The following is an 18,426-nucleotide window of genomic DNA, read 5'->3' on the forward strand; positions in this document are numbered from 1 at the left end:
CTATACTCTGTCACATGTTCAGATTCTCTGCATAAGGATATTCCCCACCCCCCACCCCCACCATAATAATCCTTCTATTCTGAGGCTTGGAAATGTAGCATTATATTTTATTATTATTCTCAATGCTTGCAGCTGTCTTAGGAAATCCCCATGCCCACATGAGTTCAGAGGAGGCATGCTGCAGGTGGCCAAGTGCCCAGTGGACACAAGTGTCCGTCCCTGGCCATCACTCACTTTATTCCAAATCTTCCCTCAAGAAGGTCCAGCTGGCTGGGATAGGAATAGCTGCTCTAATACCAACCGTGTTCCCTAGAAGCCTGGTTGCATGACAGCATTCTTTCCTTTTTTCCTAATGGGGAATATGCGGTTTACAGATGACGCAGTTTACAGTATGCCTTAGTGAAAGAGTATCACCTCGATGGTGCAAGCCACAAACCATATAATGGGGATGGAGACGGAGCCAATTTAACTGGTTTGTGGATTCCAGCTTAAGTTGTTTACTTCTAGTCATTCACACCAAGCCAAAACCAATGAATACGCATTTGCCTTTCCTTCTCCTTTTCAAGTTAAGCTGCTTGCAAACCAGAAGGAAAAAGAAAGAGAGAGAGCTGGATATAAACATTGAGCATCACCACAACCCCACACTCCAGTTAATATTTGGTCCATTAGTCACTGCAGAAAGGGCTGTACTGCTTTATGAAGGGTAGCCCTACCTTCTTCTAGCACTGACTTACAGAAGTTGTTCGAAACTGCAGTAAACCGAGGCCGAGTCGTTCAACTCATCCATGCGTGCCCTTTCCATAAATGCAGCTAGTGGGAGGCATGTGGCTCGTATGGATTTCAATAATGACCCCTTATATGAGGCTGCCTCCAGATTTAGGAGAGTGCAAGTGGGACTGACTGAAGCAGGCATCCTCACTCAGCATCCTTGCAATAGTTGCCCCTCCTGCCCAACCTGGCTGTACAGACAGAATGGCTGCGTACATCCTCTTTTAAGGAGGGCGGCTCTCCATTTGAAGGGCTGTCAGAGTGCAACCCTGTTCTTCCTGATCGGTTTCATTGGGCAAGTGTGTCCAGTCAAAATCTGATTCAGCAATCACAAACTACAAGGAGGGGAAATCAGGAGCCTTCAGGTTGTCCACCCACTGTTAGCCGCACCTGGTCAGCAGGTTCAGGAGGCACACAAGCCACCAGGACACAGCCATCCACACACTATGGTGAGATAGATTGTAGTGCTGTCTGTATTATAAAAATTGTTCCTAATTTTGCATTTGCATATGTAAATTAGTATGTGCAATTTAACACAAATCAGTGTCCTCCTTTCTGGTGATGATGTGTAAATGGCCATCCTGTGCAGAGGATGAGTGTCTGTCTCCTGAGCATTGCAGCTGATTGATATCTAGACCATGGGACGAATGGACCTCCTGGGCCTTTTCCCAGTGCTAGACTTGTGTTGTAGAAGCAGGCCACAGTGACCTCTGGCATGGGGATGCATTGTTATGTTCTGGATTGAGGGTGTAGTGTTCAAGATCATGCAATAATAAGTCTAGCACTAAAATCTTTGTGAATTCTTCTATTGTCTTAAAATATTGCACTTGTTGCATGCCGTGTCTTCTTCTGCCACAAACCGTTTTTTTAAGTAAACACAACAGGACTAGGTTCAAGTGTCCTTGTTTGTCTGGGAGCAAACAAACACACCTTTGCGAATATTTGGGGCACACACAGATATAGGGGGAGGGGAGGATGTTGGGCCCCTGCACCATGTGCAGCAGGGAAGAAAGAGGAGTAGTGTTAAGGGAGGCAACTGAGAGGCTAGTATTCGTCTTGCTTCTAATATTTAATGACGATGAATAGTTTTTTTTGTTCAGAAACACAGTAAGCAGCAATTGGTGGGGGTTTTCTCCTTTAAAAAAAAATCCAAACCTTTTAAGTGTAATGAGTCTAAAAGAACATGCTGGGGATGCTGTAATGTGACTTATTAGAACAAACATGACTAAGGAACTGGTAGAACTGCAGATGTTGTTGGAGACAGTTCTCATCATCCTCAACCATTGTTCATGCTGGCTAGGATTGCTGGGCATTGATGCCCAAGAGCTGGAAGCTTCCACACCAAGCACACATGACTGCTTTCCACCCTCCAGCAGACTTCCTCAAGATCCCCACCGTTACTGTCATAAATAAAACAATGCATATATGCTATAGGACAGGCTTAGGTTGTATAACCTGCTACATGCCCAAGATTCGGTAGATAAACTGAGCCAAAATCCAAAAAAGAGTGCAATTATGCATACTGCACTTGAACGACACTTGTGTGATCACCTGTTTCTTTGTTTGAAAAACATTGGACATAAAATGTGCAAGAATACTTTATATTTTATTTATTTAGAAATAATAAAATAAGACATAATATATATATATATATATAAAAATCTGTACAGTCCATGATTTGTGCAGTACATTAGGAAGACTTAGATACAAAAGGCTGCAAACAGGAAAACAGTAAGGGAGAATGATTGTCGAATGCCTATTGGTTTGTTCGTCTTAAAAACAGCTGCAGGACAGAAAACCCATTTAGGAGAAGAGAAAAGAAGAGATCTTCCAGTTTGCCTGTGGGACGGCAACTGTGCAGCATCCTCCTATCTTGAAAATGGTCAGCAGCAGCCAATTTTTTTTAAAGACATTACAGTACTTCTCAGTTTTACCTTGTAATCCCACACACACGAAGAAAAAAAGGATGTAAAAAAACAACCAACAATATTGGATCCAGAAGCCTTTGTCTTTGCCCAAAGCATGTGCAACAGAATGAACAGCAAACAAACAAACAAGTTGACTGTGACTGAACTCCGTATTGAGAGGATACAAACATGCAGTGATCTTATTCACTTTAAACCCTTGCACGCCATATCAACCATGAGAAATACTCAAATGCATCACCTCCCTTGGATGTGCCTTGCAAAGGACAGTTAATTCCACAGAAGAGACACCCCACCATTCAAGTATTTTAGGGAAGAGGAAAATTACTGTTTGCCCCTTAACTCTTGTTGGTGCTTTGAGGATTTCACATGTGCCATCTGCATTCCAGTGAAGACAGTGGGAAATTTTCCATCAGGTTTAAGTAGTTGACCATTGCACCACAAAACTGTACTGCTCAAGACTTTGCACAATTGTCCTTACCAGCTACTTAAAGCAGTGTGTTTGCTGTACCTTCACAATGGCTGTGGAACCTAGGCAGAGTCTCCTGAGGCATGCCCATTTTCTTTTCTTTTTTTAATATCACAATTGGAAAAAACAGCTAAGGGCTGTCAGGTACCATGATATTAACAAAAATGGAAGTTTCTTCCTAGCAGTTTCCACAGGTTGAAGTGAAGAGATAAAGACAAAGGTTTATCTGAAGAAGAGTCAAAAAAAGAGTGCAATAAGATTATCCACTCTTACCAAGACTCCAGCAATCTGAAAGCAGGTTTAAAAAAAATGCCAACAGCAAGGGTGGGGGGACCACAATCAAGTTAAACATCCATGCCTAAATAAATAACAAAAACAAAACAAACAAACAAACAAAAACTCATAGCATTAAAAAATCCTATAAGGCTTGCAAATATTTTCTAAAAACCATGCTAACCAGTAGCATCGTAGGTTCTAACTGATGCCATCTTGGCCTTTTCTCCGTCATTTTCTTTTTAAATGAACTTTCTATTTACATTTGGCTTTAAATATGAAAATACTTGATAAACTTTATAAAAGTATACATTTTTGTATTTTGCTTTTTTTAAAATCTGAATACATAAAACCCTGTGTCATGGAAGAGAAAAATCAACTCTCAAGAGAAAAATAAGGAGAAGAAATATTAGGTTTTTAGAAAAATCCCTTTCTCTATGTGTTTGTTTTTAAAACAAATATTTTCAACACTTTCTCAACCTCCCCTTCCATGTAATAACTCAAGTCTTGCAAGTGGGAGTTTTGTGCACTTTGGAGTAGCTTCCTCCCTTCTTTGTTTAACGTGTCACTAAATACTCTTTGGTTTGCACTTTTATTTTCCTTTGCGGAAAATGTATCACGATAGCAGCACGAGTCATGTTCATTTTCCTGACCCTAAAACTCATCAGGTTGCCATGAAAACCTAGCTTCCTCCACCCTGCTTCCCCCCACACACACACAATTACCCTAAGTACATAATGTATAAATATCTGCCTTAAGAAGAAAAAGCAAACCAGTCTACATTTGCAGTATCCAATTTTTTCAGCTTAAAACCCATCTACTCTGCTTAAAGTAAATCGCACCCTATCTAGGAACAGCCACATTACTGTAATTTGTCTGCTTCTGGCAGGGCAAAACCTCCACAGTTGTTTACTAGCAAACAGCACTGGAACCATGGACAAGCTATTTTTAATGGCATGCAGTGAGATCCAATACTGTAAAAGAGTTTCAGCCTTGATTCCTTGGTGTCATCCTTACTTCTTGCTTGTTTGGAGGTCTTCCACGTCTATAACCTATGGCCGTAGCTAAAGTGGTACACTTGATCTTAAGAGGCACAGAGAATTTTTAAAGCATTCTTGGCAAGAGACCCCAAAATGCCACTAAAGTCACAGTTCAGCAGAAGGTTGCAGTAGTTGTTAAAAGATTTTAGTACAAACTTTGTGCCCACTGATCATCCCACGGCAGCTTATTAAAAACCCACAGAGGGAACTCTTTTACAATATGTAAGCTGTCCCTTCAAACAAATGACACCTCAGCAACCAATGTAGAAAATAGTAGCGCACGTGCACTTTCAGCCCTGGCAGAGAGAAATTATCCCACCGAAACAGAGTCACTGAGATCTTTGCACCAGGCTGTCCCGTATCAGCTTCCCTCTTGAAACCAAATTCCTGCTTTGTTCTGAGCAGCCTCTCTTGCATTTACATCACCCTCTTTGGTTCTGAAAATGCCTTGCAACCTTAAGCTAAAACATGAGATGGATCATTCATAACCATGACCTCAGTTGCATTTCATAGCTCAGTGTCTCAACACTGAAGATTCTGAGTTACATTTGATTTTCTGCCATTATCTTGCTGGTGTTTAGCAAACAGGAAATAAGAGGTTTCTCTCATATATATCTCTATATACACACACAAACATCTACATATAAACTACATATAAATGTGTGTGTTTGTATGCCTGTACGTACTGTAGATAGACATATATATGAAATCAGAAGCTTATTTCCCCAAATTGGGGTGCTGGTGCAGAAAGGGGATTGAAAATGTATCCTAAGGTTTATTTTCCGAATAAGGTGCATTAGAAAATACTCCACACATAAACAATCACTGGGGAGGAAACCTAGTCTGAAAGCAGCCAGCTCTATTTAAATAAAAAGTTCCCTGTGCAAAAGTGTGCATTTTTTTTTCCTTTGGTATCCATTTAGGTAGTTTTGAAAATTACAATGTTTTAGATGGAGGGAAAAAAATCTCATTCAATTCCGAAACATAAATTTAAGAATGAAAAAAAAAAATCTTGCTGTAGGCTACTGCATGGACTTGTGTTACATAACACTCCTTATGTAACTGGATGGTACGGAGAAAAATTGATTCTAGCCACCAAGCTACTGGCCTCAATAAGCGTTCAGATTCCCCAGCATCGTCAATCACTTTGACTGATTGCCAGGCAGTTTTGAAACTAACAAGTTCAACACTGAACCTCTCCCCACTTTTTGTTTTGTTTTGTTTAAAAGGATATATAAAAAGAACACAAATTCTATACTGCAACAAAAGAAGAATAATTACGATTTGTGTTCCTGTAGTTAGCAGCAACTTAAAAAAAAATATTAAGGCAGTCTCTTGCCTTTGTTATGCCATTTAAAACATTCTTGTTCCCAAGAGACCTAGAAAGAGAGAGAGAGAGAGAGAGAGAGAGACAACAAACAATACAACTCAACCAAAGCTTGCCTGCAAGTTCAAGTTTTGTAAAAAAATATATACATAATTTATTCTACAACATTTATGTGCCTTCTAGTCAAGCGCAGACATAGTGCTTCTTGTTCCAAGTTCACACGTTCGCTGTACCTCTTCTGAAGACAGCACCTAAAAACCAGCCCAGGTTGGCTCTTCCAGGGACTGTATGCCCATTTCTTGAACAGTACCATCATTTGCAGCCACTACTTAACGCAGCTTGCCTGTTACTGATAGATTAGATTTTAACCATAGAAGAAAAATTATTTCCTTCAGTCATATTTCAGATTCTCGCCTTAAAGGCCTAGGCTCTAGGGGCACACTTGCTTGGCTGTGATGGTCCATGTCAGGATGGGTGTCCGTACTGGTGCTCTCAGGCACTCCATTGTCACTGTCCTCTTCCTCTTTGCCCGTGAGAGCTACTTCATTCTCATAGCAAAATGAGTTTGCGTTAGAGAGGATGTATTTCTTTTCTGCTAAGTCTCTGGCACTGCAGAGGGGTGTGTTCGGCACTTCGTATGTTTTGTGGAACCTAGAATAATCCACTTTGTAGTAGTTCTTCTCTTCAAATAGTACAGGCTCATAACGGTGGCCCCAAAGGACTTCATTTGCCAGGTATGAGCTACGGCACTGGGTGGTCATGGCGGTGGCTTCCACCATGCCTTCTAATATGACTACAATTTCAAAGTCTGCATTGTCCATGTCCTGCTTACTTAAGTCATACAAAGGGCTCTCTTCATCTATTTCGTGGACAATTGTAATGGGCGAGACCAAAAAGATGCGGTCAATTCCACTGTCAAACCCAACATTGATGTCTATTTGATCTAGAGGGATGTATTCTCCTTCAGTGGTGATTCGAGATTTGAGGAGCTGGGCTCTCACGTGGGCTTCCACCAGATGGCTCTTACGCAAATTCCCAACCCGCCACATCAAGCAGAGCTTCCCATCCCTCATGGCTACGACGGCATTATGGCTGAAGATGAGCGTTTCGTTTCTCTTTTTCGGTTTTGCCATCTTAGCCATGACAGCACCAATGATGAAGGCATCAATGATGCAGCCCACAATCGATTGGAAAACCACCATGAAGACTGCAATGGGGCACTCATCCGTGACACACCTGAACCCGTAGCCAATTGTTGTCTGTGTTTCAATGGAGAAAAGGAAGGCTGCAGTGAAGCTGCGCACTTCAGACACACAAGGTCTGTCCACATCCTCTAGGTCCCCATGTAATAAGGCAATCAACCAAAACACACAACCAAAGAACAGCCATGAGAGGATGAAAGCCAGGCAGAAGATAACCAACATCCACCTCCAGCGGATGTCCACGCAGGTGGTAAAGATGTCCGCTAGGTAACGCTGGCCTTTTTCACCCACATTGATGAACTGAACATTGCAGTGGCCATCCTTCTTGACAAAGCGGCTCCTGCACTGCTGCCTGGTGTGAACCTTGCTCTTTCCATTTCCAAAGCCATTGGCAACCGCCATGGTTGCCAACTTCATGCCGTCTTCTTCTGAGGAAACGATGCTGTAGCGGTTGGTTCGCACGCTGCCCATCGCTTCCGCTGTGGACTGTGCTGCTTCTGCTTTAGAAAACAGTCTGAGTTTCTGCAGAACTCTTTGGAGAAACAGTTTTGAATGTTCTAGGGGAACACACTCAGAGAAGAAAAAGGGAGAAGCTGTTGCCTCTGTCCGTCCTTGACTGTGGCAAGGAGTCTTCGGAAATTCAGAGCTAGCTTAGCAACTAATCATCTGCCACAAGGAGACATGGCCTGTAATAAGAAGGGAGAAAAAAAGTTTATTAGCAACTGTTGGAAACACGTATCTGTCATTCTGACTGTCTTAGTGCACGTTTGCTCCTATCCGTGTAACTAATAAAATATGATTTTCATTTTTTTCCCTTCCCCCTTCTCATTCTAGGGCTAAAAAGTTGATTTAGTGGCAACTCAACATTGTAGGAGAGTTAGACTCCTCATCTTAAAATAAAATTGCACCAAAGATGTGGCTGTCCAATGTTATCTTCAGACAAAGATGTATAATGAAATTACTCTAAAAATGTAAACAAAACTTGGGGGGGATGGGATCTCATCTAAACACAGGCTGAAATCCTGCTGCTTACCATAAGAAAATTCATAATTTTCAGTCCATTCCTAACTGGCAAATAAAGAGCCCCCACCACATTTCTCATGGGCATGCACACATACATTGGCTTAATGCATGATCATGTACTCTAGGAATCACCTTGAGATTCTTTATTTTCCTCATAAGAACAGATAGAAATTTTGCTATGCAGAGCAGGAGCTGAAAATATTTTCCAAAGCGTCCAGTAAGATGACTTTTCTGAGAGTACTTTGATTTCAGGGCTTACTTATCAATGCCGGCTTTTGTGTGACAGAAATCTTTCTAAGGACATAAAGTAAAAAGGCCATTTAAGCTATGTTCGGCCTTCCTATTGTCATTGCCCAACCCTGTCAGCATGATGGGAGCTGTGAGTTCAATATCTGAATATCTATCTATCTATCTATCTATCTATCTATCTATCTATCTATCTATCTATCTATCTATCTATCTATCTATCTATCTATCTATCTATCTATCTATCTATCTATCTGTCTATCTATCTATCTATCTATCTATCGATATAAAACAGAAATATAACTTTCCAAGGTGTATTACCAAAACTGGTCACTAGAGGGAACGAGAAACTATGCTATACATATGATCGTTATATCTGTGGGCTTTTGGCATCTGTGGGGCGAGGCTTGCCCCCATGGATACTGTGGTCCTATTGTAGTACTAAATTGCCTTTGGTATCAGCTGGCAAAAACCAAGTCCCACAGGGGTAGATCAGAGCACAGCAAGTTTGTTTAAAACCCTGAGAGTGACTGGTACCAGTTTTAATACTGTTCAGCTAAAACTGTGCTCACGACCTGGGGTTCAAATCCCAGGTAGCCGGCTCAAGGTTGACTCAGCCTTCCATCCTTCCGAGGTCGGTAAAATGAGTACCCAGCTTGCTGGGGGGGGGGGGCAATGTGTAGCCTGTGTAATTAAAAAATTGTAAACCGCCCGGAGAGTGCTTGTAGCGCTATGGGGCGGTATATAAGTCCAATAAATAAATAAATAAATAAATATATTGGTACTCTTGTTAAATGCAAGTAAATAAAAAACAAGCACTGGATATTGCTTTTGCTTTAGAACTGAATCCAAAAAGTTATGCATGGATAGTAAATCTAAGACAGTTTGACAGTTGACATTTCACATGACAATGATTGCTGCAAAATATATTAATGAGCAGTGGCTTAAATATGAATATAGAAAAGTTCACAGACTCCTGAGTGAGATTTGTTTAGGGCCAAATTGAACAATGGCCTTCACTTTCTTCTTGTTATATGTTAGGTGCCATCAAGTCACATGCAACATACACCAACCCTAATAGGTTTCAAGGTATGAGATATATTTAAGGAGTTCTTTTCCTAGTGCCACCCCTAGTGATTGTCCATGGCCAAGCAGAGATTTGAATCCAGGTCTCCTGAGTCCTAGTCCTACAAACTATTCATTGCACAGCACTGGTTCTCAGTCTTCTTTACTTCCATGCAGTTAGCTGTTTGTAGCACCTAGAAGCCCCACATCCAGGTGGGTCCAAAGACACATCCAGTCAGGCAGAGCCTATGCAATTAAAAATCTGGGTTTCTCACCTAGATCTTCTTGCCCAATCAAGGCATAGACATTTATTGACTTGAAAGTCTATGAACTTGATTTTTAAAATGCCAGACCAGATGCAGTTAGTTTTTGAATTGCAAGGTTAAAGAACTGTGCATGTTGTGTTGTCTTGAAAAACACCCTAATCACTAATGGCATGCCAACCAGCCATAGGCATGTTTAGGTTTATTAAAGAATAACTCCCGTTACATTCAAGGAAGTTTTCCACTACTGTATTAGAAATGTGCAAAGGCTTGCAACTGCACAACACAATATTCAATATGCTTTCTTAGAAGTAAGCGTGATTGAATTCTATGGGATACACAGTGCAATTCTATGCATGGCTAGTCAGAAGTAAGATCCTGTGAGTTCAGTGGGAATTGCATCTAGCTGAGAGTGCATTGTATTTCCACTTTGGTCTTAACATGGTATACAGAATCAAGCACACACAGAGGTTTCAACTTCTTTAACCATCATTACCTAGTTTTCAATTTCTCCAAAAGAATCCTAATGGCCTAATTAAAAATGGAAGAAACAAGACAAGCAGTAGCCATATAGATCAGATTTGTTATTTTTAATATGTACTGTATGTGTCTTTGTACAGTACTCAAACGCCTCAAGCTGTCTTCTTAAAACTTAATTTTTAAATTAAGAGGCAAGACTGATCTTCCATCTTACATTCCATGATCATCGGTTCAAATGAAAAGCCACAGTCTATTCCAGTCTATTCCACTCAAGAAACATCCAATTATGCTACACCCAAAAAGGCTAAAACAGAAATAAAAACAGAAGTGGATTTTCTTAGATCACATGATCTCCAAAATAAAGTACCAGATAATGCTGTACAAACTTTTGTGTATTTTTCTGGATCATATCTGTATAAAGCTCTGTTAGGTGCTTTACCAGATAACAGAAGGCAAATCTTCTCACATACTTAAAAGATGGAAATGACAGCACCTGGGTGCTGGAAATGTATTTAGTAAGTACATACAGTAATGCCTTCCTGAAATTAGTCAGCTGTACACTTGCTATTGTGTCACGCTTTTTGGCAGTTTCCAACAATCTAGTGTTTATTCTTATCTACATCACCATAACATTATTGGCCTAATTGCCTTATACCTGTAAGGGTGAGATAAGTTTTGTCAGTCTCACCTTCTGTTGTGACTACAACTAGACTTGTGACTTTTGATACATTCCTCCAAAAACAAACAGTGTGTCTGGGGACATAATTTTTTATCTTCAGCAACAAGTCATGTTTAATAAGGGCAGTTCCTCTCCTAAGGAGGGGTTCTCTCTCTCTCTCTTTTTGCCCATCTGCCTGATATCAAAGAAGATAGTTTCAGAGAGGAAGAGGTGGCATCAGGAACCCCAATTTGGCCGTAATACAAGGCTTCATACCCACAGTTTTAAGAGTTAATTCCTCAATGTTCTGGGCCTGGATAGATGAAGCTGTCAGACTTAGTTTATTCCATATTCATCTTATTTAAAAAAAGGCTCAAGTTCTTTCCCTTCTGAATATGGAGAAATTAACAATTTTGGTAAATTCTTATTAAAAGTGAAGCAAAACAAAATGTTTTGCTTGCAGGCCAAAGTTCTATTTTCCAACAACAAACAATTTAGTTTTTAGTTCACTCAGTACCTAATCCTTTAAGGCCCAGTTTTCAGTATGCACTATTTTACTGTTTATTTATAAACATAGTTGCAATATCTACATAAGCGTGTATCGGAGTGCTATTGATATGTTCCAAACAAGCTAAAAAGTCAGCTGGAAAGTAGTGTTATGGGTTTTTGCATATTAATCCTCGTCAGAAACCACATCCTATAATTGCGATCATGTTGCACCACTATGTTCAAATTACATTTTATATGCATAATGTCTGGGGATAATTTTTCCTTGGATTTAAAAGAGGAAAACAAGCCAGTTATAACATCTGAAAGGATGTCTATATGAGATTTTCCAAAACCACCTTGACCTCTGGGCATTGGATCAAATTCCAAGCATCACTCAAACATAATACCAGCTTCCTATGAAATGCTTGCTCAATTTAGAACCCTTGAAATAGCACCAAGTACCTATTATTGGCAAATTTCCACTACCCGTAATAGTAATTGTTCCATATGTTGCACATTTGCATGGTATTATTAGCTAATAGAGTTTCACCACTGCAAGCAATATGTCTTTGAAAGCAAATCCTGTGCAGAGAACAGTTAAAATGATGCTTATAAAAGAGCCCAGGGTACAAATCTTTCCAGTGTTTTATTGACTGCATCTAGCAGTTCATACAACAAAACTCCAGGAAACCACACAAACACATAACCACTTTTTACGGCCTTGGTTACAGGATAACTATCATCTCCATTTTAACAGGACACTTTGCTCTTGTCTGCTTTAAGTAACTAGGATACAGACAGCTGGGAGTGGGGTGGTTGGCAGGTCCACACTGAATCTCCAGACCAGGCTGACAGCACCCCACAGCAAATGCAGGAACCAGTCCTCGAAAGTGGATAGCAGCATTTCTACTAATCATCATGGGCATGGAAGTAAAAAGTGTGCTGCTTCTATTGAGAAATGAGACCTACAAGTCTCTTGTACACACAGGCGGTTTTGGAAAAGATGCACATACAGTACAAGAGAGGTGCTGCTGTGCCACACTAACAGGTTCATAAGTACAGCAGTGATAGGAAATTTGGAGTCAGCCAGGGAAAGGCTCTATAAAATGTTTTACAAGCGTACATCTCTAGGAATAAAATGATAATATCTTAACCCCAGGAGATTCAGTACACAGGATGCAATTTATTCTAAGAGATTCAGAATTCCACTCCCTTTTTTCCTCCTCATCTTCCTCTCCTTTTCCTCCTGCATCAGTCTCTCTGTCTCTTCCTCTCCCTTTCACACAATGAATGAGAGAGAGAGACTTGGCTTACTTTGAAGTTTTAGAAGAGGGGTAGACAGCACATCAACCTCACTCTCCAAAATGGATATGTAGAGCATCATAGTCACTTGGGCATTTGGGCTCACCCGGCTGTGGGTGCTGCCCTACTGATGCACAACAAGTTCACGATCTTGAAATGTGAGTGGAGCCTTCCAGCCAGCCTCCTACCTTGTTCCCACTGTTCCTGCCCGCCATCATTCTTCCCACACTTTTAATTCTCCAGAAAACAAACAAACAAACAAACTGAATGTGAACCCACATGCTAGAGGACAATAGTAGAAATCTGGCGCCTCCACACACCACACATAATTAGGTTCAGTGTGTCTGGGAACGAAGCTACCATTGCAGAGCCAACTTGTGGTCACTTCTTAGACTCTTCCTGTATACTGGATTAAACTCATACCACTTGTATATATGCCTTGTATGTTTGCTCAGGGCATTACCTTTAGCCCCATTGCAACTCTACAAAAAGCAAATAGATTGTTTTTCTCTCTTAAAAATAATATGTCGATATTGAAGTACGTTTTGACAAATAAAGAAAAGGGGGGGAGGTGTTTTTGAAAAACATTCAGCTGATGGGGTTTGGACCTAAGGAGACCCCCCCAAAGCACAATCTGACTCCTGCTGTGAAACACATTCACCTTTAATGCTTGCTAACTGCAATGATGAAATAAGAGACAAGCATGCTAAATGCACACACACACAAACTGATCAGAGATTTTAGATGTTTAGATAACTGAGAGAAAGGTAGGGGAAGGGAGAGATTGTTAATGAGCACACAGCAGTTATTCCCTAGTTGATACCACACACCTCTGCTGAGGCTGTTCAAGGCACACGTTGCTAAGTGAACCTGCTACCTTCCTCTGCTCTGAGTAAACAGAGTGAATGTGAACCAGAGCTCAAATCGATGATCAGCGTATGCCCTCCTCTTCCATTATTTGCCATCTTTTTGCCCCCATTCCATTTTTTTGCTCTGCTGGTTTTGTTTATTAAGAGCCAATGTATTAAAGTCCTGAATTATCTTACTACAATTGGATCCAGTTTGTACCCTTCCAAAAGCAGACCAGGTGATTTTTAAACAAACAACAGAAAGCAATAATAATAATAATAATAATAATAATAATAATAATAATAATAATAATAATAATAATAATAATAATAATAATAATAATAATAATAATAATAATAAGCTGATGGAATGCATGTGCTGTGGGCAGAGAGAGGAGAGGAGAAATAGGAAGGATGAGTATCTTTGATCTCACATCCTGATTGCTTGAAGATGGTAAGATATTTCTAGATGATGACCAAGTAGCTACAAATGACAAGAGTCATCAACAGGGGGTGTCACTGACAAACTGCTTGTGAGGATGGAAAAACAAGGAGTGTAAAGAAGAAGAAGAAAAGATAAGGGATCTGACTAACTAACAGCTAGAGATGGGGGGAAATCTAAGAAGCTGAAATATGGGATGGAGGGAAAACTGACAGGGAGAAATAGATTGTTCTTTCTATTTCCCACAACAGTTGTTCAGCTGCAGTGCCTGCTCCTAGCGCTAAACATTCCAGCTACAGCATAAACTATTTTCAGATGGCTGTCTCAAATAAGCTTCACCAAGCCAATATGATTTCTTCTTTATTTCTCTTCTTTAAGAAGGAGAAAAATCCGAAGATGATTCAAGCTAAAAGTGATGCAATATCTCCAAAACACACACTCACAAACCCTTTCACTTCCTTTGAGTCGTTCTTGTCAAAACATAATAACGCACAGGAAGATCTACAAGTGGCTTTTGGTGCATTTTGAAAAGGAAAAAGAAAAAAAGAGAACACTCAACATTTAGTATTTTAAGCTGCTGTGAAAGAGTTTTGAAAGTATGATGAGAACCTACAGGTCTTGGTGCTGTGTGACCTTTTCCTGAGTCACAACGTATTTGCAATCACAGTCAGAAAAAAAAGAGCACAAAAACTAAAAAAGGAAATGGCAAAAGTAATCCAGAGCTCCCTGCAGCTGGCAACATTCTTTGCAAACTTCCATCCAGAATATTTCCACTGCAAAGGCAGCCCGAACGCAGTGAGAGTTCAGAGCACGGAATATCAATTTGCAATTCCAACCAAATCTACCTAAAACCAAGTTTAAAAAAAAAAAAATAGACGGGGTGGGAGTAAGCTTCCTCTTACTTCTAGCATGCAATCACATCCTTTTTTTAAAAAAAAAAGCAGACGTTCAAAGATGCTGATCTGTGGGACACTTTTGAATCGAAGAGTCCTTCGATCGCTTTTTTTTTTCTTTTCGCAAGAGAAAGTTACACGCTAGGCTGGCAAAAAAAAAAAAGGCAGAAAGAAATCTTCCTTACCTGTCGGTGGATTTTAAACTAAGGAATTAATATTGTTAAAAGAGGGTTAGATCCAGTGGTGGGACAAAACCATGCCCAAGCTCCCTTAGACGCTGGCCGCAGCACCCTTTCGCAAATGAAACAACTCAATAAGCTACTGCTTCTCTTTTGAGGGCGACCCATGTGATTTTTTTTTTAATACCGGCTCGCCTGTCTCCGCCCCCGGGGACAGCGCTACGCCAATCAGAATCGGGGGGCCGTCCCTGGAACGTTTGGGGCTGCGCTGCCTGTCCTGCGCTGGGGGAGTCTCGGAGAAGGAGGCGAGCGGGAAGGAGCGAGGGGATCTCGCGGCTGCGTTGTCGGGGAAAGACGGGGAAGGGAAGGGCAGGGTAGGGTGCTTGGGCGGGGGGGGCGGCTCGTCGCCGATCTCCTCCCTTGGTTCTGGAGGCCCGTTGCAGCCCTGCAGTAAGCAAAGCGGAGAGAGGTGGGGGAGATATTGCATGGATCCTCAGGAAAAAGCTGCAGGGATCCAGCCCTCTCCGCTGCATGGGTTGGGCGTATATTATACAGCGGGAAAGGGAACTGGCTTCCTTGTCCCTTTTCTTTCTCCCCTCCGGCTCCTTCGCGGAGCCCGTGCGAGCTTTCTTCCCTCTTTTTCTCTCTCTAGGTCACTCGGGATCGCTTGCAGGCCAGCCGGTGGATTCGAGGCAAGGGCGGGGAGAGGGGAGTGGCGGGGGAGAAAGGAATTTCTGCTCGCCCAGGACTGCCCTCGGGGCTTGTGCTTAGGAGGAGCCGCGGGGAGGAGGAGAAGGAGGAGGCGCCGGTGCTGGTGGTCGTGGGGAGGCTGCGCTCTTGAGAGAGCGAGCGCGGCGGGGAAAGCGGCGGCGGCCACTGGAGGTGCAGGAACAGCGAGTGGGGGGGGGGGGGACGGGCGGGCAGGGAGAGGCTTTCTCACGCCAGCAATGGCTGTCGGCGTTTCACCAGGGCGGGACCCACAGGGACCCATCCACCCCCCCCCCCCGAGAGGAACGACCGGGACCTCCTCTGAGGGGGCCACGCAGGACTTGAGCACGGAACCGGGGACAAGCGGGCCCCCGAGGGGGTCGCGGGTGGAAAAAGGCGAAGGAAGGAAAGCCGGAGTTGGGGACGGCATGAATGTGGGGGGCGGCGCTGCCCAGGCTGGTTGGCGGGAATTGGCGGTTTTGCTGTGGGTGCCGATGTACAGCTATTATGGGAAGCGCGGTGGGGAGGGTCAAATATATATTTTTTCTTTAAAAAGAAAGCTAGTTTTCCTTTCTTGTCAGAAGCTTAATTCAAATTCCTCCGCTGAAGCTTTCCTGTAATGGGAAAAGAGATAGTGGTAGGGAAATAGCACCCCGTTGAAAGACAAGGCGAAAAGCCGTTGCAGGGGGTGATTTAAAGTGGAGGGGAGGGGGCCGCGAGGAGACGTGAGGTGTGATGTCTGGCGGGCAAAAGAGCAGTTGTGGGGGGCCGGTGAAGAGTTGAGGCTGGCTGTTGAAGCAGGCGGTAGAGGAGGAGGCGTAATGGGGGTGTCGTGTGGGTTGGGCAGAGGGGGTCTAATGAGAGAAAAGCTTGGAAGAAAATGAGGGAAGTCGAAGGGAGACGCAGGAGTGCTCTCATGTGGGCAGGGAGAGTGATTTTGGTGAGGTCAGAATAGAGATAGCATTGTGGAGGAGTGAAAAAATGGGTGGTTTACAGCAAGGAAGGGTGCTCTGCTCATGTTGCTGTGATGAGCACCTGGACGCTTTGACATGAAGAAAAATGCTGGGCATTTACTAACTAACTTTGGGACATTTACTCGCAGTTGACATCACAGTTCCTAATGTCACAAAATGCTCTTCAAGTTGGACTAAGTTTTTTTTAAAAGCATTTTCCTCCTGTCAAACACACCAGTTCATCTTCCCCCTGCAAAGCTTCTGTCCATACCATTAGCAAGTTTGAAATAAATATACACTTTCTGAGGATAAGTACTGAACTCAGGAAACGGATTTCAATAAACTAGGACAGGGGTGGTCTGTGGGACAGTTTTCTTCAGTGCTGGACCATTCGCTAGCCGTCTTCAGACAGTGGAATTCACTTTATACAAGATATTAAATTTGGCACCCGCTAATAAAAGATGCATGCTGACATATGTAAGTATCCAGGGAGAAAGGAAAAGTGCACTTGTTGTTTCTCTTCTAGGAAATATTGTAATAATCTACTTGGAAATTTACTAAATGCTTTTGTCTACCTAATCCGATGTGTGTATAGCTGCTTATTGTCACCTGTACATTTCGGTGCTGCTGTGTTAAGCAAACATACAAAAAGATGTGTTTTTAATTCTGTGACTCATGATTGCTCTGAAACATGCCTGGAATCTGTGCCTGAGTTTGAAAATGCTGATGTAAACACAAAAGTGTATTTTCAAGAAACTGCACTTACATATGAGAACTTATGGGTGGTAAGCAGCTCTGATATTCCATTGGGTGCAGGATGGAATCTGACAGTGGTGTTGAGGGAATTTTTTGTGATCTTGTCACTAGACATTCTAAACAAAGATAGAATTAAGTCTAGATGTCACCCTGGCAATAGCTTTTGTTTCCAGATAGGGGGTTGGACTTGATGGCCTTATAGGCCCCTTCCAATACCATTATTTTATGGTTCTCTGGTCAAATTGGGTGTATAAAGTGAGGGAGCATAAGTTGCAGATGCTGATACTATCTTGGGTTCCAGCCCAGGAAGAACGGGAACATATACATTAAATAAATAAACCATGGCTTTCAGGACACTACTAGACAGACTCAGCTGATGTTACTGCCACTCAAAAGACATCTTTCAGCTATTCCATCTTTCCCTCCTTTCTATGGCAAGACAATAGGAGAAGCTGATGGAAAACATGGCAAGGTTATTAATAGGTCATCTAAGCCCCACACCTTGTAATATTCCATTAATGAAGCAACATGATTACACAATAAAAATATATCTGGAAGCATCTTGAGTCTGCAAATGATGTTCTGTGTTCTGACTGACTCCTATAATGACTACATTAGAAAAAAACTGGCGGGAGGGTTGGGACAGGATGGTATGTAGCACAGAACACATTACCCCTAGAATCAGCAGTTATCCATCAGATAATGTACTGCATGAACTTGCCTGAAACACTCTTCAAAGCACCTGACTACAGTAACTGTAACTATAAGACTAGTGCATTGCTCAGAAAGAAAGCTAATGATATTTTAGAATTTCAACTGTCTCAATTTATTTTAGTTTGCTGCCCTTTTAATTATGACAAACACCTTTCATACACAATAGCAGCATATGGTTTATCTGATCAGCATGACATGGTTTTTGAAAGGAGCAAATTAACTACAGTTTCATATATGGTAGAGTCAAAATCACAGCTGTCATCTCAGAATGTAACAATAGCAGTCAATTTACCAAATACTGCTTCAGATTAAATATGAAGGTGTTTTAATATTTTGGGAGAACTGATTGCAGTGAATCTAGGAAGTTTCTATTCAAGCCAGAAACAGCTTCTAACACTCCAAA

At 41.9% G+C, this 18,426-nt stretch overlaps 1 protein-coding gene across 1 annotated transcript; it reads right to left on the reverse strand.

The window, feature by feature from the left end:
- Positions 1-2,353: 2,353 nt before the first annotated feature.
- On the reverse strand, positions 2,354-15,158 carry KCNJ2 (potassium inwardly rectifying channel subfamily J member 2). The gene is made up of 2 exons (XM_020791307.3): positions 14,899-15,158; positions 2,354-7,690 (listed from the first exon to the last, which is right to left on the reverse strand). Exon 2 carries the CDS (start codon positions 7,473-7,475, stop codon positions 6,198-6,200), a length of 1,278 nt encoding a protein of 425 aa, XP_020646966.3. The 5' UTR covers positions 7,476-7,690; positions 14,899-15,158; the 3' UTR covers positions 2,354-6,197.
- Between the last annotated feature and the right edge of the window lie 3,268 nt (positions 15,159-18,426).

This window comes from Pogona vitticeps, chromosome 2 (genome assembly GCF_051106095.1).
Source record: "Pogona vitticeps strain Pit_001003342236 chromosome 2, PviZW2.1, whole genome shotgun sequence".
In the NCBI taxonomy this organism is placed as follows: Eukaryota; Metazoa; Chordata; class Lepidosauria; order Squamata; family Agamidae; genus Pogona; species Pogona vitticeps.